Source organism: Leptopilina heterotoma, unplaced genomic scaffold (genome assembly GCF_015476425.1).
Source record: "Leptopilina heterotoma isolate Lh14 unplaced genomic scaffold, ASM1547642v1 Lhet_190, whole genome shotgun sequence".
Classification (NCBI taxonomy): domain Eukaryota; kingdom Metazoa; phylum Arthropoda; class Insecta; order Hymenoptera; family Figitidae; genus Leptopilina; species Leptopilina heterotoma.
Window position 1 is genome coordinate 583,960 of NW_025110909.1, and position 25,873 is coordinate 609,832.

The 25,873-nt window shown below is 28.8% G+C and overlaps 2 protein-coding genes across 2 annotated transcripts in view; one reads left to right on the forward strand and one right to left on the reverse strand.

The window, feature by feature from the left end:
• The window catches only part of LOC122500702 (checkpoint protein HUS1), a 23,518-nt gene extending 11,369 nt beyond the window's left edge, over positions 1-12,149 (reverse strand). The window contains exon 1 of the mRNA XM_043609758.1: positions 11,976-12,149. Coding sequence (XP_043465693.1) covers positions 11,976-12,027 — 52 coding nt within the window. The 5' untranslated portion in view covers positions 12,028-12,149. The remainder of the gene's footprint in view (positions 1-11,975) is intronic.
• Positions 12,150-15,237: 3,088 nt separating this feature from the next.
• On the forward strand, positions 15,238-22,179 carry LOC122500704. The gene is made up of 3 exons (XM_043609761.1): positions 15,238-15,514; positions 19,064-19,225; positions 21,589-22,179. Exons 1-3 carry the CDS (start codon positions 15,448-15,450, stop codon positions 21,813-21,815), a joined length of 456 nt encoding a protein of 151 aa, XP_043465696.1. The 5' UTR covers positions 15,238-15,447; the 3' UTR covers positions 21,816-22,179.
• The last annotated feature ends 3,694 nt before the right edge of the window (positions 22,180-25,873 follow it).

The window sequence follows — 25,873 nt, forward strand, 5'->3', positions numbered from 1 at the left end:
TCTCGTCTCGCCTCTCGCCATTATCGCGGCAACACTAGTCACGAAGATCGGACCATTAATGGCACATTAGTGGCACTTTAATGGCAAACATTTTGTATCTTTGATGGCAAATTATAATTGCCAGTATTGGGGCGTAGCTTGGCCCAATAACGGCACATTCACGGCAAAGTTGATCAATCTTTAATGGCAAAAGACAATTGACAGTAATATGACGAAGATTGGCCCATTAAAGGTACATTAATGGCATTTTAATTTGGTAAAATTTTTTATTAGAATTTAATTTTAAGAAACATTTAGTTTTTCAATAAATTATTTATTTTGTATTTAAATAATTGAATAAGCTTGAAAAGGATTCAAATTAAAATATTTGAAACTTTGAATTTTCTATATTTTTAACTGTCAATTTTAAAGAATTAATTTTTTTGAAAAAGTTTAATTAAGTATTAATTTAAAAAAGAAGTTAATAATGTTTTCAAATAATTTTACAATTAAAGAAATTCGTGAATAAATGTAACAGAAACCTTTTTTTGGGTAAAATTTTTCCTTTATTATCTAAAAATTAAGAAATTTTCAATTTCACTTTCAATTAATATTTGCAATTGACAAATAGAATTTATAAACATTTTTTTCCTTTATTTTTTTAAAATCTTTGAATTTTTCTTAAAGCAATTGTAATTAGAAATAGAAATGATGCAAATTATTTCCTTAAGAAAATTTATTGAATAAATGAATGTTTTTTGAAATTTAATTCTCATAATTCAATTTTAAGAAACATTTAGTAATTCAATAAATTATTTATTTTTGCAATTAAATAATTAAATTCTCGTAGAATTTTCTAGTAAAAATTTATTTCAAAATGGATTCTAGTCAAATTTTTAGATAATAATTAAATATTAAAAATATACCATGAATTATGATATTAAAATTTTTTTAAATTCAATTGCCAATGATGTGACGAAGATTGGCCCATTAAAGGCACATTAATGGCACTTTAATGGCAAAAATTTTGTATCTTTGATGGCAAAATATAATTGCCAGAATTGGGGCGTTGCTTGGCCCAATAATGGCACATTCACGGCAAAGTTGATCAATCTTTAATGGTAAAAGACAATTTATTGTCAGTGATGTGACGAAGATCGGCTCATTAATGGCTCATTATTGGCACTTTAATGGCAAAAAATTTGTATCTTTCATGGCAAATTATAATTGCCAGTATTGGGGCGTAGCTTGGCCCAATAACGGCACGTTCATGACAAAGTTGATCAATCTTTAATGGCAAAATTCAATTGCCAGTGATGTGACGAAGATCGGTCAATTAATGGCTCATTAGTGGCACTTTAATGGCAAAAATTTTGTATCTTTGATGGCAAAATATAATTGCCAGAATTGGGGTGTAGCTTGGCCCAGGAATGGCACATTAATGTCTATCATTTTGTATCTATGATGGCAAATTATAATTGCCAATATTGGGACGTAGCTCGGCCGAAGAATGGCACAGTATCAGCCAGTGTAGTGTAGCTTATAAGGACCCTTTTGTTTCCTCGACTTCAAGTCATAGTAGCAGAGTGGTCAGAGTGTTAGGCTGTGGTGCGTCAGGTTCAGGTATCGATCCCCGCGAGAGGTAAGAATTTTTCAAATATTTGTAAGTTTGCATTTAATTTAGGGAAATAAGCCGTATAAATGTTATAAATTAATTAGTTAATTAAATAAAAAAAAATTTATTTATATTTTTTTTTAATTTTGTCAACACTGGGGGAGTAATGGCAGCCAATATTGGGCCATTAATGTCTGCTGAGATCTGGCTGCCAATAATGGGCCATTAATGTCTGCCGAGATCTGGTGCCAATATTGGGCCATTAATGTCTGCCGAGATCTGGCTGCCGACGTCCAACCGCTGTTAACACCACAAGAGTCGGCGCAAAGTCGGGCCAATATTGTCTGCCAAGTCTCGATGCCAGCTTTCCCAATACTGGGCCAGTGTTGGGCCGCGTTGGTTTTCGCACTTGGGTTTCTATAATAATTCGCCGTTGAGTCAGTTTCGTGCGGCTGTGACAAAATTGTCGAAAGTGAATTTTACAAAGTACATATACTTACTGGAATCCACTTTTTAATTTAATATATTATATAATGATATTTAGTAAGTGGATCACAGTAAGAATGTATTTGGTAAAATTCATATTCGACACTTTTGTCACAGCCGCATGCAACTGACTCAACGGCGAATTATAGAAATCGATTATTGAAACTTTTGCTTGGCACGGTCCGACTCTTTTTGTAATATCTCGGGAACTCGTTAATATTTGTTGCTGTTCTTGGTCTCTATTTAACCCTCCATCTGTCGCACCTTTTTTTGTAACGCGATCCGTCGCAGGTGAGGGAAATTCTCACCCTCATAAATTAGTCCAAACTTGTTCTAAAATGCCAAATTTTTTTTTGAATGTTCATTAGAATTTCTAAACAACCTATTGGCAGTAAAATTAACTTTTGTTTCCTGTTAATTATTTAAATAAAAAATTAATGACACATGAAATCGAGTATACGCGGTCAGTCTCATGATGAGAAGTTCCCTCACTTCGCGTCAAAAATCCCCGACATTTGCTGCTTTCAAATTCAATAACAAAGAAATTAAAATATAAAAAAACACAAAAATTGTTTTAATGTAAAGAAGAAGAGTGCCGTAAAAGGTACTGAGAATATGAAATTATAATTTTTTGTATTTTAAAAGTTATAAATAAAAAAAGAAAATGTTCTGCATAATGTTAGTCGAGGAAAGCTTAGTTTTTGAATGTATTTAAATTAGATATATATCTAATTTTTAGCGTTTGGGGAAAAGAAGTCTCTTATATAGAACTATAATCCCACGAAGTTTTGCGCAAATCGGAATACCCTTCGCAAATCGTGATATTTCTGACGTGGAATGCCTCATATGTTAAAAAGTTTTTTTTTAATTCTAGATTTAACTTTTAGAGATGTTTTGAGCAATGTGACAAAGTTTCATTATAAACTTAATATTATATTAATTCGCTTTTAAAAAAATGCTTTTTACTTTAATTTTGATTGATGTATTGTTTTAATTAATGAAAACAGACCCAAGTCAAAATTTAAGCCCTACTTTTAGCCTAAAATATAGGTCTTATGTTAGATTCAAATAGTAATATTTTCCTACTGAAATAGCTAATGGTTAATTAATTAAATTGGATAATTAAATTCCCGGCTATTTTCTGATTTTACAGATTGGTAGACACACACGGAAAAAATAAATTCTGTAAGAATTCCTGAATTTGTTCCATAATTGAGGATTTGTGCAAAGTTCCAGAAATTTTTAGAAATTCAATGTAAGTATATCTGAATCGTTCCGAACTAATTACGAAACGGTTTTTGTGAGACTTTCAAAAGATAGACCAAGATAGATAGCACCAAGATAGACAACCTTATGCTTTTTGTTACAGTAGACTCTTTCAATAGTGCAGTTCCGGGAGGCAAAGGGAAAGAGAATCTGTGATGTCAAATACAGTGCCGTCACTCATTTAATTATTTAGTGTCATTTAGTGGTGCCCGGTATTTAGTAGTGGGGGACCCTTTATTTTCTTGACATGGACCTGAATTATTACGTTTATGCACTCTTCCAACAGTGCACAATATTCCCGACGACTGCACTATTGAAAGAGTCTTCTGTATTTTTGTTGTTAGTATAGACGAAGTTCTTGATGCACATTTGAAAGAAAAAAAGCAATTTGTTTTTATTCTGCACACACTTCCTGAAATTCGTGTCTCACGAAGTTTTCTTATAATTTCTTTCTTAAATCGGTATATAGTATATTAAGCAACAAGGGTATAAAGGCAGCCATTTATTTACGGTGATTTTTATGACTCGAGGGCGCCCCGAGACTGGAACATGGGAGAAAACGGCTGCCATTTTCATACGGTGATACGGTCGAACAAATGAAGGACTTTACACCCTGTCGTCAGCTATCTAAAAGCGCCATTTTTGTGCATGTGGGATAAAAAAAGTTATTTAAATTATAGTGCCAGGGTGGTCACAGGTTTCAGATTATCAATTTCCCTGACAATTTACCCAGTAAGAAGCGAGGAATTGAAAAGGATTGAAATAATTCAAACTCTGTATAGTGTAGTAGAAATTATCCAATACTTTTGAATGCCATTTCTGTCCAATACTTTTCCATACCATGATAGGACCACGTTTCGTCTAAAAATGAATGCAATTCAATTCTGTTTGTAATTGTTAACAAAGACAAAATTTTTTTCTGAATGCTTTCCAATCCCATCCGAAATTATTACAGCCTGTCATTACATCACTTTTCAATTTTTCATTGGAACCGCGTTTCTGCATGCATTCAAGCAATCTTCTGGATTTTTGTAATTTATAAGATACATACAGTGGCAGATTTTGTAAAAAGTGTTTGTGTTCAAAGAAAAACTTGCTGAAAAATTGATTGTTTACCAATTTAACGTCATTTAAACGAGTCAGGGCCGTTATTCTGTTAGACAATAAATCATAACCTAAAAATTTCAGAGACCTTTAAACACTTTTAACCCTCTTAACTGATAATTTAATAATTATTCCTTTTTAAAATAGCAAATAAAGTCATGAGTGCAGTTATTTGAAAGTAATTGAAATTGAAAACTTTTTGAAGTTGAATTGAAATTGTAAACTTTTCAACTACTGTCGCGGAATTCAGAAGCATAGGACAGAAATGGTATTCAAAAGGATAGAATTTTTTTAATGCTTCTTAATCTTTGCTTTCTTACTAGGTATTCAAGAGGATTGATATCGTTACTTTTCATATTGCTCTCACTGGATAGAAAAGTATTGGACATAAATGGCATTCAAAAGAATAGAATCTTTTTAATACTTTTCAATTTTTCGTTTCTTACTGGGTACTGACATTAAAATTATTTCCCTTGTCAAATTCTTTTTACAGGAAAATATGAAAGTTTACGGAAAAGGAGTAAAATTTATGAATTTTAATAATTTCTAAAAATAACAATTATAACCCTTCCTGAATTCAATTATTTTCTACAATTTACTACCGAACTTCATCTCTACATCAATTATTTTAAATAATTTTCCGAAAGTTCAATTAGGAATTCTATTATTTAAATAATTTTTAAAAGAGAATAGTTTTTAATTATATATACAATTGAAACGTTTTCAAACAATTGAAATTTGGTAAAATCTTCTAAAAATAATTGAAGTTTTGAAAAATATAAATAAAAATAATCGAAGTTTTGAAGAATTTTATTTATAAATATGACCATGATTTCTCCAAAATTAAAAAAATCTAAAACAGTAAATTTTTATCAATTGCTTCCTCATAGAGAAAGTATTGTAATACCAACATTTTTCGAGTTCGATTTTTTGACATATCTTTATGTTATTTGACCTCAGAAGTTCAAAAATGTCATTCCGTGTGTGTGTGTGTAAACATTACATTTTCATAAATATCTCGAGATCATGAAGAGCTTTAGGGATGAATTTTTCTTTAAATTGTAAGTCTCACGTGCGGACATAAAATGAGAGTACTTTGGATAGATTAATAAAGTTTAACTATATTTTTTTTTATTTTTAATTTTGCAAAAAACATTTTTTGCCCATAACTATAAAAAAATGTTAGGACACCTATCTACACGGAAAAAATTAGTTGCTGAAATTTTCCGCGACTTTGTAAAAGACTCTCGGATTTAGTGGAAAGTATTTAAATTTTTTAAATCACTGAGTTTTAACAATCATATTAAGGTATTTGTCGCGCGACTGGTCACTGTCAAAAGTTTGTATCCGTTGACTGTACTTATGAAACGATTATGAATGCGAGTTTCCGAAAAACTTTTGCGGACGTACAGTTTGACATACAGATGTTCTCAATGTATATTCATAACCTCTCGCATGAAAAACGATCGTGGCAACGTCGCAAGTTTGGCGTATGGCCGTCTTTAAAATTTCGCGCCAAAAGTAGCAGGCAAGCTGTAGTATTTAACAAGCGCTATTGCCACGTTTACGAATTCACCTGTCATTTACAGTAATTGTTAAAATAATTTTTCAAGTTTGACGTTAAATATCTTTTAAACAAGACGGTGAAAAATTTTAATTTTTTTTATAAAAGTTCATTTTGGTTCAATAAATGAAACTTTAGTTTTTCTAAAAAATCTGACGATTAGTATAAGTGCAAAAATTAAAAATCTGTGGTTTTCATATGGTTTTCCTATACCTTACATGTTAAAAATCGAAACTTTGATTTCATTTTTTGAGACTTACAGACGGTCAATTTTATTTTAATAGGCCTTATTTTGTAGATAAATATCCAAAGAATAATTATGTGAAATTTAAAAAAAATCTGACGAAAACGAATTTACGCGACAAATACCTTAACCCTTTCACGCCCATGGGACATGTACGTCCCACCTACAAAATCCTCAATATCTTTGAAGAAACTTAATATTTTTGAGTTTAATTTAGTGCGTTCTCTTCAGGAAGAATAGGGCTTTAAAAATAAGTAACCTAGATCATGTTAAAAAATTCCTATTGTTTAAAAAAATTCATAAATTATTGTTAAAAATCATGAATTTTTAAAATATTTTAAAATCGCCTAAAAATTGTTACTCGGGGGTTTTCGGGGTCGCTGATTACGAATCCGGTGCTAGTTTTTCAAAATTCAAAATGGCGGATCTAATATGGTGGACGACAAATGTAAAAATTAAACGGATTAGCATGAAACTTGTTACTCGGGGGTTACTAGGGTCGCTGAATACGAATCCGGTGTTATATCTTTAAAATTCAAAATGGCGGATCCAATATGGCGGGCGTTATTTTTAAAATCGTTTAGTTTCACCAGAAACTTGTTACTCGGGTGTTTTCGGGGTCGCTGATTACGAATCCAGTGTTATATTTTTAAAATTCAAAATGGTGGATCCAAGATGGTGGACGATTTTTTTAAAACATTTTAATTTCACCTGAAACTTGTTACTCGGGGGATTTCTGAGTCGCTGATTACTAATTAGGTGTTAATTTTTAAAAATTCAAAATGGCGGATCCTACACGGCGGACGACAAATGTAAAAATTGTTTGGATTAGAGGGAAACTTGTCACTCAAGGTTTTTTATGGTCTCTTATCAAGAATTTGTAGTTTATTTTAAAATTGCGATTGTGTATTTATTTATTTATTTCTGTCAGTAGATGGACTTGTTTCTTTCTACTCTCACTGGATTCGTAATCAGTGACCCCGAAAACCCCCGAGTAACAAGTTTCTGGTGAAACTATACGATTTTAAAAATAACGTCCGCTATATTGGATCCGTCATTTAAAATTTAAAAAATATAACACCGGATTCGTATTGAGCGACCCTGAAAACCCCCAAGTAACAAGTTTCTGGTAAAACTAAACGATTTAAAAAAAATCGTCCGCCATCTTGAATCCGCTATTTTGAATTTTTAAGAAATGATGTCATATTCGTAATCAGCGACCTCAAAAACCCCCGAGTAACAATTTCCAAGCCAATCCGATCAATCTGTAAAAAAGTTGCCCGCCATATTGGATACGCCATTTTGAATTTAAAAAATTTTATAATTCTGATATCAGATTCGTAATCAGCGACCCCGAAAACTATGAATAACGTTACACTTACGTTTTTTTAACAGGGCTCGAACCAGTGAAAGTATTTAAAAATACGGACTTTACGGACCAAAAATGAAAAATTACGGACCATTTACGGACCAATTACTGACAAAAATATATAAGAGTACATTTTTCTTAAAACTATAAATTAGATTTTTTCATAACTAAATAACATGAAGATATCGATAAGCAATCGATTACTTCATGTTTTATAATAATTAAAGATAGAGTGATAAAATCATTATCAATTCAATTATTATTTTCAAGAATTTTTAACTAAAATTCTTCTGAAAATCGATTATTTTTAATAATTTTCGAAAAAGTTCTTTGACAATTTTCAAATCCATTTGTTTACAATATTCAATTTTACGAAATTTCAATTATTTGTAAATTCTTCAATTAAATATGTATATTAGAAAATAAAAACTTTAAATAATATAAAAAAATCAGCAATTAAACTTTTTCAAAAAAAAAAAATTAATTCCACAGAATTGTTAGTTAAAAATATGAAAAATTCAAATTTTCAAAGATTTGTATCTGAAACCTTTTCAAAATTTCATTATTTCTAAAACTTTACGCTCTAATACTTTTAATATTCAATTATAATCTAAAATTTTAACTGAAATCCATTTATAAATCAATTTTTATAAGAAAATTCTACGAGAATTTCATTATTTAAATACAAAAAAAACAATTTATTGAAAATTTATTGAATATTTACATATGTTTCTTAAAATTGAATTTTTTTAAAGAATTGTATTTATCAATTTTCAAATAATTTGAATTCTTTTGCAAAATTTTATTAAAATAGTAGATATTAAAAATAATTAAATTAGGGAAAATTTTTGAAAATAATTGAAATTTTTCCAAGAATTTTATTAAAATTTTTGAAAATAATTGATATTGCGGAGAAGAATTTAATTATCTCTAAAATTTTGACGAGAATTTAAAAAAATTTTTGAACATAATTGAATTTTTGCGAAGAATTTTATTACTTTTGAAAATAATTGAATTCCTTCAATCATTTGTAATTTCTCTAAAATTATCCGAATTATATCGTATAACTTACGTACTTTACGGACCTTTTTCAATCGAATTACGGACCTAGTTCGAGGCCTGTTTTTTAACCGTCCAGTTATTTTGTTGAAAAATCTAAAAGTAACTTTAAAAATATTGTTATCAACTTGTAGAACATTAAAAAATGCTTCGATTGACCTATTTTTTGAACCTAATTTGATCATAAATTTCGAAATTATTGGTATTTTAAAAAGCAAAAATTATGGAAAATGACATTTGGGGCCATTCAAGCATTACGTAAGCATATTTTTCAGGTTTTTAGACCCCCCCCCCTCCCCCATGTAAGATTTTTTATATGCATTAGCGCCATTTTTTCTAATGGAAATAAGCAATAGCTAGACACCCCTCCCCCTTAAATGCTTACGTAATACTTGAATGGTCCCTTTTCTCAACTTTTTTGTTTGAAAACTTTTCTTTAACTATTAAACTATTATAACTTTCTTGTAAGGTATTTAAAAATTAGTGTTGCCGCGATACGAGACGAGGCGATAATTTTAACTGTCTCGTCTTGTCTCGTTATTATAGGGCAATTTATCGTCTCGTCTCGTGTTTCGAAAATATTACATATTATCGTCTCGTCTCGTCTCGAGTGTCGAGAATGCTACACATTATCGTCTCGTCTCGTCTCGAGCGTCGAGAATGCTACACATTCTAGTTTTCTCTCGTCTTTTTCAGCTTTTTTTTATAGAAGTATAGTATTGTAAAAAATTTGACGTGTTAATTTTTTTTAATGTTAATATTTATCTTAGATATACATATATGTCTGTAAAATTTTGTTCGCACATTACGAAAAAATGACTTGACGATTAAGGTGAGACTTGGTAGTCTCTCAGGTATTAGTCTGGTTTAAAATTTTAGCTATATTGGAATAAAAAATGTTAAGCTGAATAATAGTTACAATTTATTTTCAAATAATCAAAAATGCAAATTTTTTTATTTTTTGCATTAAAAAAATGTTTTTGTCTCCAATAACTGATTACTTGTTTTGTTTATTATCAAATAAATTTTATTTGCTTCAAATTCTGAATTCATTGGTTCAAAAATAATTTATTTCAGTAAAATAAAAATTATTTCATTCAAGTTCAAGTGAATACTTTCTTATTTGATTCAAATCAAATAATTTTTAAAAAGATAAATATAACTCTCTAAATCTGAATTAGTAGAAAGTTACTAATAAAATGGCGAAAAGTCGTCCACCAAATGATTTAGTAATATATTACTAACAAATAGTGAATTTTACTAATTGATTAGTAGATTTCTACTAACAATTAGTAGAACTGTTTTATTAATAGTCGATAAAACAGTTTTACTAATTCATTTAGTGAAATGAGTGACTTTTAATTAGTGAATTTCTACTAAAACATTAGTAAAATTTTACTAAGAATTAGTAATATTCTACTAATTTAAAAGGGGAAAAGTCGTCCATGAAAACTACTAAAAATTAGTCAAATTTTACTATTCCTTAGTAGAATTCTACTAATTCAGATTTAGAGAGAAAAGTTGCTAACTTTTTTAGCTAAATATAGAACCCACTTTCACAATAATATTTAAAAATAAGCAAAGAAACTGAATTTATGATCCAAACCCAAATTTTTTTTTCACAATTTTTTTAAATTTATTTTTCCGTTAAATATTGCTCATTAAAAAAACACTGAAAAATGAATTAAATTTCAACTTTTAGTTAAGAAAGAATTTATTTACTAAATATTATGTATAAAAAAAATATAATTTATATAAAATATTTATAATTTCTTATATTTTGTTTAAAAAGACTATTAAATGCAACGTAAACAATAAAAGATTTTAGTATACATATATCTATCATATTTTATATATATATGTTAACCGTAACTATATATTTTCAGAATAAAACTTTGCAATTTAAAAAAAATTCTCATCGAGAATTCTCGTAATTCTCGTCGAGAATTCTCGTCTCTCGTGACACCTCTCTCGTCTTGTATCGTTTTAGCGATAATTAAAAAAATACTGTCTCGTCTCGTCTCGAGTCAAAGTTCTCTCGTCTCGTCTCGCCTCTCGCCATTATCGCGGCAACACTATTAAAAATACATCGATTTATCCAAAATTTAATCATTTTTACCATATTTATAAAAAAGTTATTCATTTATTTCTATTATTATTATTATCATCTTTATGAAGAAGCCAAGTGTTCATGAAATGAGCACCAAAATTATGTAATTGAAAATATTAAATTTTAAAAAATTAGAAGCTAATTTACATTTAAAGATTTTTTATTAAAATTTTTGATAATTCAATTACCTATTTTCAAAATTTACAATAAAAATTCATCAAAAGTTGTTTTTCAAAAATGGTAACAAAATACTTTAAAAAAATAATTATTTTCAATGAAATTTCAGAAAATTTCAATTATTTAAAACGATTTTTATTATATAGATATATTTGAAAAATTTAATTATTTTAAAAAATGATTCAAGAATAATTTTTGAAAGATTTGTTTATACCTAGTTATTTTTCGCACTATAAAAATAAAAATAATTTGCATTTTATACTAAAAGATGTGATATTTTGTTGCAATATTTGGAAGAAAAGTCGAAAATCGCAATTTTTGAAAATAAATCGAAAAAAGTCTCAACAGGTTAAGTGACTGTTCTTCATTTTTAAATTTCTCATTGAACCTAACTATTGAGGTAAAATCAACATTTGGTTTCTCAAAACTTGACAGAAATTCTTAAACATAATCAAATTCCTAATATACCGAAATCATTTCTTTCAGTGTAGAGCATTAAATTGAAACCATGTCCATCTTTGGGCCCTCTCCCCTATTATATTATAATAAATATACGCAATAATAATAAAAAATTAATATTATTTATTAATAATACTTTTTCACCTTTTGCACCCTTTTTGTTAAATTGTCTCTACTTCATATATTTAGTTATTTTTTTTTAACTTTTTTTAATTTATCAAAACGTTAGCTTGCCCGTATATTGGAAATTAAAAAACTGTTTATTTTGACTGGCCAAATAGAGCCCCTTTTTTATTTGGCCATATTTAGATATTAATTGTATATTTTTTTAGATACACTAGCCACCCGTAAAAAAACTAAAAATTTTTTATACGCATTTTTCTCAAAAAAGGCACTTTTTGGGGGCGTTGCAGGGCGGTCAGGTGGGTTCGGTACCTTCCAGCACCAACTAGTCATCAGTTAAATCAATTAAATTAAAGTCAATTAAATTTATTTGCAATAAACTATTTTAAAAGAATTATTTTTTACAATAAATGAACTTACTTGTGAAATCACGCATAGCAGCAACATCATTCATTCTACACCTAAATTTCATGACTGTAATTCAGAAAAAAACAAGTTATATCTTTTAAATTTTACTAATATAGAATCCAACAATAATGACAGAAATTTTAGCGGTACTGCGGTACACAACAAATGTGAAGGTTAGGTTAACATAAACATAAACATAAAGGTACTTCCTCAATAGAGAAGGTATAAAGGCGATTCTCTAATACCAGGGAGTAAGACTATGGGCGGTATTCATAGTCGATACTTATTTCAAGCATGTTACGAGCGACTACCATCTCGCTCGTTAACTTTCGATATATCAATTCACGAGTTATCGAAGCGCGAAATTATAATATTTCGTTAATAAACTTAATTATTTTTAGTATTTTCTCACGACTTTAGACAAATATTGACGAGACTAAACAAGAAAGTTTGACTATTGTAAAATATAATACTTTACGGTTTAATAGTATCCAAATTCTGAATATGTATTTGAAAATCAACATTTCTTAGAATTGCCATAAATCAAGTAGAATATCGAAAGAAAATGTATAATTAAATTTATTAAAACAAAAGTATAAAATACATATTTCGAAATATAAACCTGAGACTGAGAACGACTAAAGAATATAGTATAATAAAGTACCTAAACACATTTTCATGTTTTAGCGGATGTTATTTTAAAAATTCCAAAGAATGAGTAATTGTACTTTAAGAAACTCAAAATATTTCTAAAACATCATAAAGATAATCTGGATTAAGAAACAGATGTTTTAATAAATCTAAACTCTTCGATTTCCTTCCAAACCAATATGTTTTTCTAACACTATAGGTACAATTGAAAAATACCCAAAAAGTATACTCCTTTAAGAAGTCATAAAATTAGAACAGCTTACTTTTATAGACCAGATCCTTTGTTCAGGTAATACTACCGAAATGGTACACCTAAAAACTTTCTATCCTTTTAACTTCAAAATTGTCACGTACTGGAAAAACCCAGTTTTCATTACTTTTTAGAATTGTTAATCGCTCAACTACTTTTTATAAATAATCGTAATTTCTATATTTCATTATTTCTATCAATCTAAAATTTAATCAACTATTATAATATTACTAGTAGTGAATTAACACTTGTAAATAAATTACCTTTAAGAGTTATAGTTAAACAATGAATTTGTTATAACTATCATGATCATCAGCATTGTATAATTTATTTATATAATATTTATTATAGTTGTAACACGTATGTGAGCATCGAATACAAGAGTAAATATACTTATTATAAATGTAAATATTACTATTAGTTTATTAATTGTATATAAACTGAATAATTAAAATAACTATAATATGATAAGGATAGGAATAATAAAGCTATGACGAATGTGTGTGTATCAACACCGACAGGTGTGACGTATGAAACAGTATTAGTATTGGTGAAGTGCATAAAGTGTATAGTGGGGGATACGCGTCACTTTGAACATGCGCATTTCCCCCAACCTGGACTAACAGCGGAGACCAACTCCAATTGACTATAACTACAAGTTAGATTTTAGTTGACGTTTGACTAGAAAGGTTGCTTCTAAGTTTCCTTAGTCGATTTTGTATTATTGAACTTTGATTTAATAAATTTATCGGGTTTACTCACAAGAAGTCTGATATCCATCAATAATTAATTTTATTAATTATTGATTGATTCTTTCTTGTTGTAAGGTTTTTCCCTCCGTTTTAACGGAATATTATTGTTTTTATTATTTGTAATTCCCGGTTCCTCTTAAGGATTTAGCCAAAGTTGAACTCAACGAATCATATCAGAGCACTTGAGTTTGCGTATTAAAACCCATATGTGCTCGTAACATCCAGTAGTATATATATATCAGTGGGCGCAGATCGTTATTTGTGTTCGAATTAAGAAGTGTGCACTCTCAAGGATCGAAAGGTGCAACAAAATTTGCTCCCACAATTTTGTTAGTGCAGTTTAAAAAAATGTCAAGAGAAGCGGCAAATTTAAAAATTTCACTTCTAATGGAGCTCTCACAGCTCTGCCTGCCTGCGCAGGCAGTAATTGGAGTAAGAGAGAAAATCAATTAGAGTGAAAGAGACAGTAAATTCAAATTTATATGCTGCCTACTAGCTGTGAGAGCGCCTTAACAGATTTAATTGACACCTCTAGCGATAGTAGTGAAGACGAATTATGTTTTTTATAATGAATTTTGTATTTAGAGAAAGACTAACATTCAATATTTTAATATTTAATAAAAACAGTAAATAATTTTCAATATTTTTAATATTTAAATAAAAATACTCATTATAAAGTAATTATTTGGTCTCAAAGAAATAACCTTTTCACTTATTTTATTACTGTTGTTGTTAGTAGTTCAAAATGTCAAATAATGTAAAGAAAATTTATATCAGAAATATTATTCGATAATTTTGTGATTAACAATTCTGCTATATCAAAACATTGACCGAATAAGATTTTAAAATTCTAATAAAAATATCAAATTTTTTGCTTTTAAAAATATTATTTATGTATACATCATAAAATATTTAATTTTAAGTAAAATAATTTTACATTTAAGAAGAAAATATATTGCATAATATAATGTATAATAATATATATAATATAATAAATATAATATTATATTACATTATATTATATAAGTTTAATTAAATTTAAACTTCGCGCCAAACGAGCAGTGTATGCTTTACACCATAGCAGTTCATGTTGTGCTCCTGCTCCAAAAACAGTCGAACTTTGCCAGTGTTCATGACGTCATAGATTGCCTCAGAGTAGAGCACAGCTTTTTGAGAGCAGAGTAAACTATACTCCTACACCGAGCAAGATCGCTCTCGGAGCAGATAACCGAATTCGCTATAAGTGTACCCTTAGGGTGCGATCCCATGTGAGCAGAATACGTCGGCCGAAAGCAGAAAATCATGAGTGCAAAAGAGATAGGTAGATATTGCTTTTCTTTTCACTCTCATGATTTTCTGCTTTGGGTCGACGTATTCTGTTCACATGGGATCGCACCCTTAAGGCGGTTCCAGAATAGGTGCAAAAGGCAAGGTGGAAGTACAAGTGCAAGTGCGATTCCTATACATTTAGCATTGGTTCGCACTTGCACTTGTACTTCCACCTTGCCTTTTGCACCTATTCTGGAACCGCCTTTAGGGTGCAGTCACAAGTCTTAACAAGCGTGACGTCACATCTCGAACTCGCAATATCAATGAACGTGGAAAGGCGTGGCTTTCATTTTTTCTCCACCCGCTTGATTTTAATGACATTCAGTAGTACTGCACGCGTTTGTCTATGTTATAATTTTACAATTACAAATCCTCAATTTCTCTTTAAACAAAAATTCATAATTATATGACCAGGTCTGCTTCCTTAGTAGGTCCTAAACGAGAGACAATTTAACAATTTATTTTTCTCTTTTGCTCAGTTTTAGTCGTTATCTTTGGGAAAATGGATAAAAGTATTAAACTTTCCCAAATTGTGTTGCTCTTAATTTTTACTTGTTTTATTGAGCCAGGTAAATATTTCATTTATGTTAAAAGTATAAAACTAAACGTCTTCAATTTCTATTTCATTTTCAAACAGTTGATTTTATTTCTAAAAGTATTATAACAATAATATTTATCTACTTTATTCGAATTACTAAAACATAATTGTTTTCATTTATTAAAAAAATTATTTTAAATTTTTTGTTGATATAGGTTTAACACATAACCCACCTAATAGTAATTAATTAATGTTTGATTTTTATATTTTCTGATTCTGTGTAACAAGTTTGTTGATTCTAACGTCTCATTTTGATTTAATGGGAAAAAAAGTTACCAAGTATATTTCTACGCCTCCTGTTGATAAAATCTTATTTCAGTTGCCAAAATAATAAAATTCCGGACACATGAACATTTCCCAACTTAAATTAGTCAACTTTTGGAGCGACGAATGAAAAAAAAAGAATGTCTATTTCTTCTTTGTTTCTATGGAATTTCTATTTAAAAAAAACTGCAAAAATACATATTTTAATTTGAAGGAATTTTGATAACTTGAAAATAGTATTTTATGTAATATTTATATTTTAATAGGATTTACAAGATTTATAGTTAAACACGATTTGTGGTTAATAATATAAATTTTAAATGAACTTTCCGGGATATAATTTTAATATAAGAGAAATTTCTTTTAGTTAATTTTTTATTTGAAAAATTTAACATTAAACCATGTTTATAAAGTCAGAGTGTCTAGCATCCGGGAATAATAAAAATAAATATTTAGTAATCCAATCAGGATTTTTATATAAAGGAAATTTAATATGCTCATCGAACCATATTTATAGAAAGTTATTCATATATTTCTATTATTATAACCTCTATGAGGAAGCAAAGTGTTCATGAAATGAGCATCAAAATTATAAAAAAAAATATACAACTTGGCAGCGGTTTTTTTTCTCGTTGTTTATAGAAAAATATGAAATACGTATTTGTTTATTTTTGTTTAATTGCCTAAATTTTTGAAATTTTGGATTTGTGAATGTAGACCTATTTTCAGTAGCTTATAAGTCTGAAAATATTGAGTTTAAAGAAAAGAATGAAAATTTTAGCTTTCTTTCAACTTTTAAGAAATGTAAAAAAAATTTTTTTTGTTTCATAAACAAATTAATTTTTTTAAAGGATGGAAGAAGTTAATAATCACTCCAAATCAATTTTTCTAAGTTTCTTAAATTTCATGTATCGTCACCACCGCTGCCCGAATACACAAGTACTCTCTCAGCTCTGCTGAGAATTTTATTTAATTTAATTTGAATTTTCTGACTCTTTTATGCCCTAAAGTTAAAGGCGCTGTTAAGCTGCGACTTTAACCGCCTATGCGTTCCATCAACATGTTTATAATCCATGGTTAATTAAACGTATACTATGTTCGCAATAACATTACTTATGCATAAAACAGAAAGAATTCAAAATCATAATATGTTGTTATTTCTAAAGTAGAATAGTTTCAATTAATTAAATAAGAAATTAAATATAACAATATATATTAGATTATTAAACATATGCGCACTTCATTATATTTTTTTAAAAGATCAGTTCTAATGTAGTTTCGAAAAATTAAATTTTTTTATTTTTAAAATATTTATTTTTCTCTGAATATTATCATAATTACAAAATAATAATAAAAATTTAGTTTAAAAATTTTGTTATTCAATATTTAAACATATGTGACCTGGTCTATGAAAAGGGACCTTACGTGTCAAAAAATTATTTTGTACTTTTTTGTTGATTCGGATAGAGTTTGAAACGCTCTTTAAGATGGTGAAAAACAAAAAGTCATAAGTTGATTAGAAGTTTCTTAAAAAAATTTTTAAAGTCAAAAGAAGCAAGAGTAAAAATACGAAAAAACTGATTTTTTTGTTATTATACAAATTAAAATAACGGAGACGATAATTTTTTATTATTTAGAAAAGTTGAAAATTTCTTTGACAATTGTCAACAGATAAAATTCAAATTTGATATCATATTCGTAATCAGCGGCCTCGAAAACCCTTACAAACACGTGTCACTTATTTATACTTATTGTTGCTATTTAGAAAACTTAGATTATTTTTTCTATGTTTCGGGAGTTTGTTATTAATTTATATAAACAATTGAGAGGCTGGGTGCTATAATGTGTTACGCGCCATGTTAAGTGAATGGCGCGTAACACATTATAGCATCCAGCCCCTCAATTATTAAAAAAATTTGTTTATTACTTGTATGTTTTTTATTTTAATACTGTGATCCACGGTGAAGAAAATAAGCCTAACTTGATGAAAAAATATTAATATTTAAAAAAGTTACAAGGGTTTTTCTAAGCTAAACTTTAACTGCTGTTTTCTCGAAAACTTGTTTTCGCACGTAAGGTCCCTTTTCATAGACGAGGTCACATATTATATTATTATATTATACTATATTATATATTATATATATTATTATTATTATTATAATTAATATTATATTATAATATTATATAAATATAATATTAAACATTTTACGAATTATTACTCTGGGTTACAAAAAAATGTTCAAGTAGTGTTTACTTAAAAATTTTTGTGTTTATTGAAACTTTAAGTGTCACTGCGAATAAGAATATGCCAAAAAAATTTTTCATTCCGTCAGTTCCATAAAAAACGAGATTAAAGAGTAAAAAAATCGGATTTTTAGCTCTTTTTGAAGCACTGGAAAATAAAAGCACAACTTGATAAAAATCTCTAAAAGGGCTCAAATGAAAACTTAAATTATCAACTTTAATGCTCAGAATTGAAAGATGATTGACAATTAACTGGATTTTTCAATACAATTTTCTGCATATTTCAGTCAACATTTTATTAATCATTATTATTATTATTATTCGGTTAGGTGGCTGAATTAAATTGTTGCATTTTTATAACCCTCCCAGTCTCTTACGTTAGAGTCAAGTCGTCAGATTTTCTAAATCTGATGCGCTACAATACTAAATGCCAGATCTCTGGCATTTTTTACAGTGAACGATAACAACATGTATTAGGTTAAGAGGATCATATGGTAATAGACCAGTACTACACAGTCTGCATGATTCATTTCAATTTTTTACATTTTAACAAAATTGTATATTTCCTTCTCACAATCGGCATTTTTATTAGAGCTGTGCAAAATAATTCGAACCGAACTGTTCGAATTTTTTCGCCTAGTTCGAATGTCGAAAATTCGACATTCGAGTTACTACAAAATTCGAACCGAACCGAGTTGTGTTCGGTTTTAGTACGCTAAAATGTCGAATGTCGAATGTCGAAAAACCGACATTCGAGTTAGCCCAGTTCGGATGTCGAATATTCGACATTCGACATTTCGGCGCCCCAAAACCGAACTAAACTCGGTTCGGTTCGAATTTTGCAGAGCTCTAATTTTTATACTTCAGGATACTCACTTCAAACAAAGAGTCCATTAAATCGCTGAAACAACTTCTCTGATAATTTTTATACTTTTACTTCTTAAAATTGCAATGCCTGTATTTATTCGCAGAAGATATTAATGTGTCTCAATATTTGATTTTTATTAAACAGGTTCTTCCATAAAATGTTGGTCCTGCAGATCGGATTCGGACCCAAAGTGTGCAGATCCATTCGACAATACCACTGTGCCGATAATAGATTGTAATCAAGAAGCGTCTCCTTTACACTTGGAAGGCGTGAAGTCTACACTGTGTCGAAAAATTCGCCAAAAAGGTAACAATTTTCATATATTTTAACTCTGGTATCCTTTCCACACCTATGCTTCCAATACTCGTTCTCATATCCACTCACTATTTCTTTTGCTTTCTTCGGTATACCAATACCAAAGTCGTGTTAGAACTGTTAGAAGTGCTTTGGTTGTACGACGCCACGTGCGGGTATTGGAAATAAAATATTATGGAATTTTATTTAACTAGTGCCTCGCATTCAAGCTCCTTTTATTTAATTACATTTTTATTTAGTTTTTCTAAAGTTAAACTAGTTAAAATTAAATAAAAAAAACTGCAACTCAAATGATATTGAAAAGAGCGACTGTAGCTCAATCTCTTAAGTATATGTGAGATTTAAGGTACTTAACTCTTGGATACGTCGTAAAAATTCTGAAATAAGCTAGAACACTCAATAGTTGAATGGATGTTTGGAAGAAATTCGGGAACTGTACTAGAAAAAGCTATAACTTATTCAAAAGTTTTTTTCATAACTTTCTCATAGTGAGTTTTTATGTATTTCCTGAAAAGTTTATGACACTAGCCGCAACTGTGTCTGAAAAATTCGGGAAATAGTCAAGGAATCTTGGTGCGCAAAAACCCAGTGCTCACCAGTCTCAACCACAGCCATTATTAAGACTTGTTTGCCATTTAGATTTATTTTGTGAGTTAAAACAATCTTATTATTTCTATTACTATTATTTACAAAATTGTTATTTGTAGGTTGAAATGTGACGTTTAATAAACCAGGTTTTGTGGTGGGATCCCCTCTCATGGTCGCTATATCTGACTGGAAAATACTATATAGGTTCCTACAAGGAATCCTATAAGGATCCCATGTAAATTCTTATACGATTCTTTATAGGGACATATAAAAGTTCCTATGTAGAAAACCCGAAACTTCCTATTCGAACATGTGATTGACGAACGCCGTTCCACCAAATTTATTTTCAAAGTTTTAATGTTAATATTTATAAATAATTGTAAGCTACAATAAATTGTCTACAATAAATTTTATAAATTAAAAAAAACTTATTATCAGACCCATATAGGAACCTACATACGAAACTATATAAATTTGTGTAGGTTACCGTTATAGGAATCCACATAAGATTCTTTGTATAGGAACCTATATGTGACTGCGTCTGAGAAAAGGGACCTTATGACCAAAAAAATCGATTTTTAGATTTAGACGATTTCTTACAATTTAATAGCTGAAGTTGTAATAAATTTTTTAGTATTTTATTTGATTTTAATATAAATTTAAGATAAATAAGAAAAAAGGAAATTTACGAAATTTATAAATCATTAAAATATGACATAAAATAGATAAATAAATAATCACAATAGATAAATATACACACAAGAATGATAAATAGAATCAATTATAAAGTTTACGTTTAATGTATAAAATAAAATATAAATCAAAAATCTCTCTTAAACAAATTTTATTACCAATTCCGAGTAATTTTTAATATAATGTTCAATTGTAAAAAAAACGCGTCATACATACACACATTCAACATACACAACCGTAAGACATATACATATAATAATCGAGTCAGATATTTAGATTTTCACAATTGAGAACAATATTAATTAAAATTGATATATAAACATTTATAAAAAAATAGCATTCAAAAGAGAGCACTATATAGAGAAAAAGATAAATTAATAGGTAAAATTAAAATGACTTATCGCTTGAACTTTTTGAAGTGAGTGGTGTTGAGGATGGCGTCGGATGGAGACCAAATCAGCGGAAAGCCAGTGGATCGGTGCAAACTTTATTCAGCACATCCGCAATGTTTCAAACTGCCTTCCGTTGCGATTCAGGAATCAGTATATATATATATATTTTTTATAATGCAGTTGCCTTCAACTTGTTTAGTATAGACGGCCAATGCTTTTCGGTCTTTCCGTTTGCGTCCCTTTCCTCTAATACACCTCGAATTCACCCACTAGTTTTAAACGCCACACCTTTAGAAATTAACAATAACACAATATTTTTACTTTAAAAATTATTCAACAAATTACTTAAAACCCCCTCATTTGCATAAAAAAAAGAAATTCAAATTTAACCCCACCACGCCTACCTGGTGTGTCATCGGCGATGGACATCAGAGTGGCGTGAATCGTTTCAAAGTGGTAAGGACAACTATAAATATTGTTGGCATATCCATATCTCATGCGACAATATAATATGGCTCACACATCCATAGTATTTGGAAATTGCTTCCGTGCGAAAAGTTGTCCTTTCCATTTCATTTGATAACGCAACAATATTTATATGGATTCCACAACCAAAACATTTCTTTCCTTGCATATAACCGCGTATACAGTTTATTTACTTATATGCTTTTATGATTCTAGTAAATGGTGAATGGCGATATTTTCGCCACTGCGCATTTTTGGGCGAGCCAGGAATTGAAGGAGATGAAAGATTTTGTTTAATGAGAACAGGTACTTACAACGTATTTATGGAATACTGCACATGCAATAGTAAAGATGGTTGTAATACTGCAACTTCCAACCAAGTACATTGGCTCACCTTCTTTTTCTTGACATGTGCTCTTATTGTCGGACGTGTTTCATTCTAAAATTGTTGACCGTTTGTATATTGTACATATTGTATATATTGTAACTACACTATACAGACTTATAATCTTTTTTTGCTATATTGTTTTCAATATAAATTTGACACAAGAACAACAACAGCGTTTGACTAGAACAAAAGTTTTAATTTTATGGATACATTCATACTAGAATATTAAAAAAAGTAACATTTACATTGCTCGACGGGAACACAAAGTTACATGTAAACACAAAAAATACATGAAACTAATTTTTATAAATATAAAAATGCTTCCACTAGTGTAAACATTTCTCAAACGAAATCAACAAGTATTTAAGATTATAACAAACTATAAACCATATTAAAATTTATGTAAAGTATTTTAAAAAGGCTGACCATATTTTGATACTACATATTTACGATTCTTACTTTCCAAAACAATGATATATATATATATACTAAAAATGACATTTTTACTAGTACTTTTTTACTGTACTTAGTTGTTTAATTAGGAATGAACAATCTTTAAAAACAGTGATTTCAAGCAATTAAAAAAAATACTCATAAAAAATAAATAAAAATATATCGTTTTCCCTAATGAAAATCTGGTAATCGAAAACAACATCGTAATTACTAAGCGTATACGACACATTTTATGATACAGTTTACAACGTAGTAAAGTACGTAACAGATTATGTACTTTATTTTTGAATACGACGTCTTCAACCATTTATTCTAATAAAATAAAAAATTAGAGTGGGGCAAGGTGGCGAGTTTGAGAATCAAACTGTCGTAAAAATTAACCGATTTGAATGAATGCTCGTAGTAATAAAGTCGCCACCTATCCCCACCAACACACTTAACAAAATACTAAGATATTGCTAACAAAAGCTTAATAATTTTAAAAAACCAGTACAATAGTCAATACAATACCTAGCAACCCACCCCTACCTATTGTTTGGAATTTTATTTGATGTAGTAGATAATGTAATCTACTATTTAGTAAATTACATCGTATGCGCTAAAAAATTACAATGTATCATTTTTAAAAATTATTTTCCATTTTTATACGATTTTTATGTAAGCTTTTAGACAGATATTTCTATTATTGTGTATTTTTACTAGTATTGAATCTAGTTACAAATGAAGATTAACACTGCATAAGAGAATATAAAGGAATTTTGTTAATTTTTAGGCATTACATATCTGTGAAGAAAAGGCATACAAATACTGCAAATTAAGACAAGTTTTTCAAAATTTTATGAGAGCCTTAATTTTGTTTTTTCTTTTAAATCTAGTTTTGCAATTATGCAATTTATTACTATTATTTAAATAATAATCTTTGAAATGATTTGCCTTTTATCAAGCCTTAAAAATTGTGATCAAGATATATATAAATATTGTATTTTTTCACAATTTGTTCAAAATTATAATTGATGAGGAAATGCCTTTCCACACAGACTTTATGTTTTTCTACATATTTTCATATAAGCTTCAACTATAAGAACATGAGTTTTGTTAAGTCTACTTTGTTAAGGCGTAAGGTTGCTGTGAAACGCAATTGTACTCTAATTTTAAGATTTTTTATTTAATAGTAATTATTTTTTATTCTACGATTTTTATAGAAAATTTTACAAAATCACCATCTGTGGATTGTCTATGTACTGCACAAAAGAATTTTTGTTTTAATTGTTCACAGTATACAAACGCCTCAACAAAAGAGATTCTTTCTTGTGTTATAAATAATAAATTTTATTCTTAGTTGAATAGGTTTAAAATCGGATTATGTAAGTAGTGAATAAGGTGGGAATGTCAATATAAAATAACTGAATTTATTTTTAAATTTAAAAAATTTAATATCCATTCTTTATTAATACAGAATATTTTAAACTAAACAGATGTTTAATCAAATAACTTACAATTAGTAATATCAGTCATGTTAAGTTGAGACTCTCTCCTTATATGAGAAGAATAAATGTATTTTTGTTATACTATAGAGAAAAAGATATTTCGGAGTATCTTTAAAATTAAGTAGTATAATAGAGAGAACTCTTTAATAAGACATTTGTGCCTTATTTGTAAGCTTTTACCTAAGAAATGTTCAATAAGTGATTGTCGCTTATGACTGATAACTATCAGCGGTAGCCATTATCAACTTTTATTAGAAATACAATTCACAATTGCCTGACTTGAAATATTCATCGTACTTCAACGGTGCTTAACCTCGGCGACCACAAATCAAGGTGATTCGTTAAGGGGGGGAAAGGTCTAAACGGTGAAAAAAAGCATGTTTTTAAAAATTTTTTTTTGTCGATACGCAGAAAGTTAATTTATTTTATCGCTTTGCATATAATATTGCAACATTTGAACAATATTTCTCTAAACTTTAATTAAAAAATATTAAGAATTAAGCGAGATAATGAGATTTTCCTCAGGCGACTCAAAAAAAATTGATTTGCGGTGTACACTCTAACTCGCAGCAGAATCATCCAAAACAAAAATATCAAAGTGCATTTGTTAAAGGAGATGTTTTTTGAGGTAACGCTGAGAGGAATTTTTTTTATTTTTCGATTTTTTTGTAGCACTTGAAAGCCAAAAAGTCGATTTTCGCTATAAAAAAATCGATTAATTTGTTATTGTAAAATTGGTAATTTAAAAAAAGCTCCCAGCGTTACCTCAAAAAACATCTCCTTTGAAAAATGCACTTTAATTTTTTTGATTTGGATTATTCTGTTGCGAGTTAGAGCGTACACAGCAAATTAATTTTTGTTTGGAGTCGCCTGAGGAAAATCTCATTATCTCGCTCAATTCTTAATATTTTTTAATTAAAATTTAGAGAAATATTGTTCAAATGTTACAATATTATATGCAAAGCGATAAAATAAATTAACTTTTTGCGTATCGCCAAAAAAAAATTCTTAAAAATATGCTTTTTTCACCGTTAAAACCTTATCCTCCACCTTAATCACCAATATTTATCTTCAATAACAATTATTTACAATACAATTTTTTTTATCTTGTAATACGTCTATGTCGTTCTGCTGTCAGTAATCATTAATCAAGAATTCAATATTTAAATGTGTAACAAATAAGCGCAGAATGTTGAGATACCTTTCAATTTTAACTTAATGGTATGTCCAAGTTGTGAAATGTAAACAAACCAAACACAAAAATCGCACTTTTGTAACAGCCATTTCTCTTACAAAAATTAACATTTTTACACTTTCTCTACAAAAATGAAAAATTAGAGTTTCAAAGTGTCCAAAAAAATCATTTTTGGCTATGATCAATAAAAAGCAATTAGTAAAATAACTAATTAAAATGACCAGTAAAATAGCATTTCTGACGTGTCGCGAAAAATAAACTGTTTGAGTATATCAACCGCACTGACGATGAAGAAGTCTCATGTCAGCGATTGGACCTTCAACATGTGGAAAGAGAAATTTTTCCCTTTCCTCCTTGAAATTACAAGGGAAAGGGTAAAAACTTCTTCATCGTCCGTGCACGCTAAAAAAAGTTCTACTAAAGTAGAGATAACAATCACTATAATAGCTATAAGTTTCACTGATTTGGCTCCATCGATAATCCATTTTCGCTGATCCAGAGAAAATGATATTTCTTGCGTTACCTTTTGAAAACAACATAACCTCAAAATAACACTTGAATAAAAACATTATTAAATTAATGTTCAAAGCGTATATTCAAATTCTATTCATTATATTTTTTATATTATAACTAATAAAATGTAAAATTAGTAATGTAAATGTAAATTTGACATTTGTGATTTTAGAGAAATTTCTATGAAAATGGTAAACTGTCAAATATTTCCAATATGGCTGACCAGTGAAATTCATTTTCTCTATATCACACGGAAAGAAAAAGTCCGTCAACCATTAATGGATTAGTATATTACTTTGAGACGGGACTCTTTTTCCGTTGATGGTTACTTAACTTTACTTAACGATTGAAAACGAGTCATGGATTGATTAGAATGCCAGTATGTGACCAATTGTTTTAGATTTAATGCTGAATTGTTATCAATGGCTGTTTGAATGTTTACGAATCATTAGTGAAAGTTTGTGA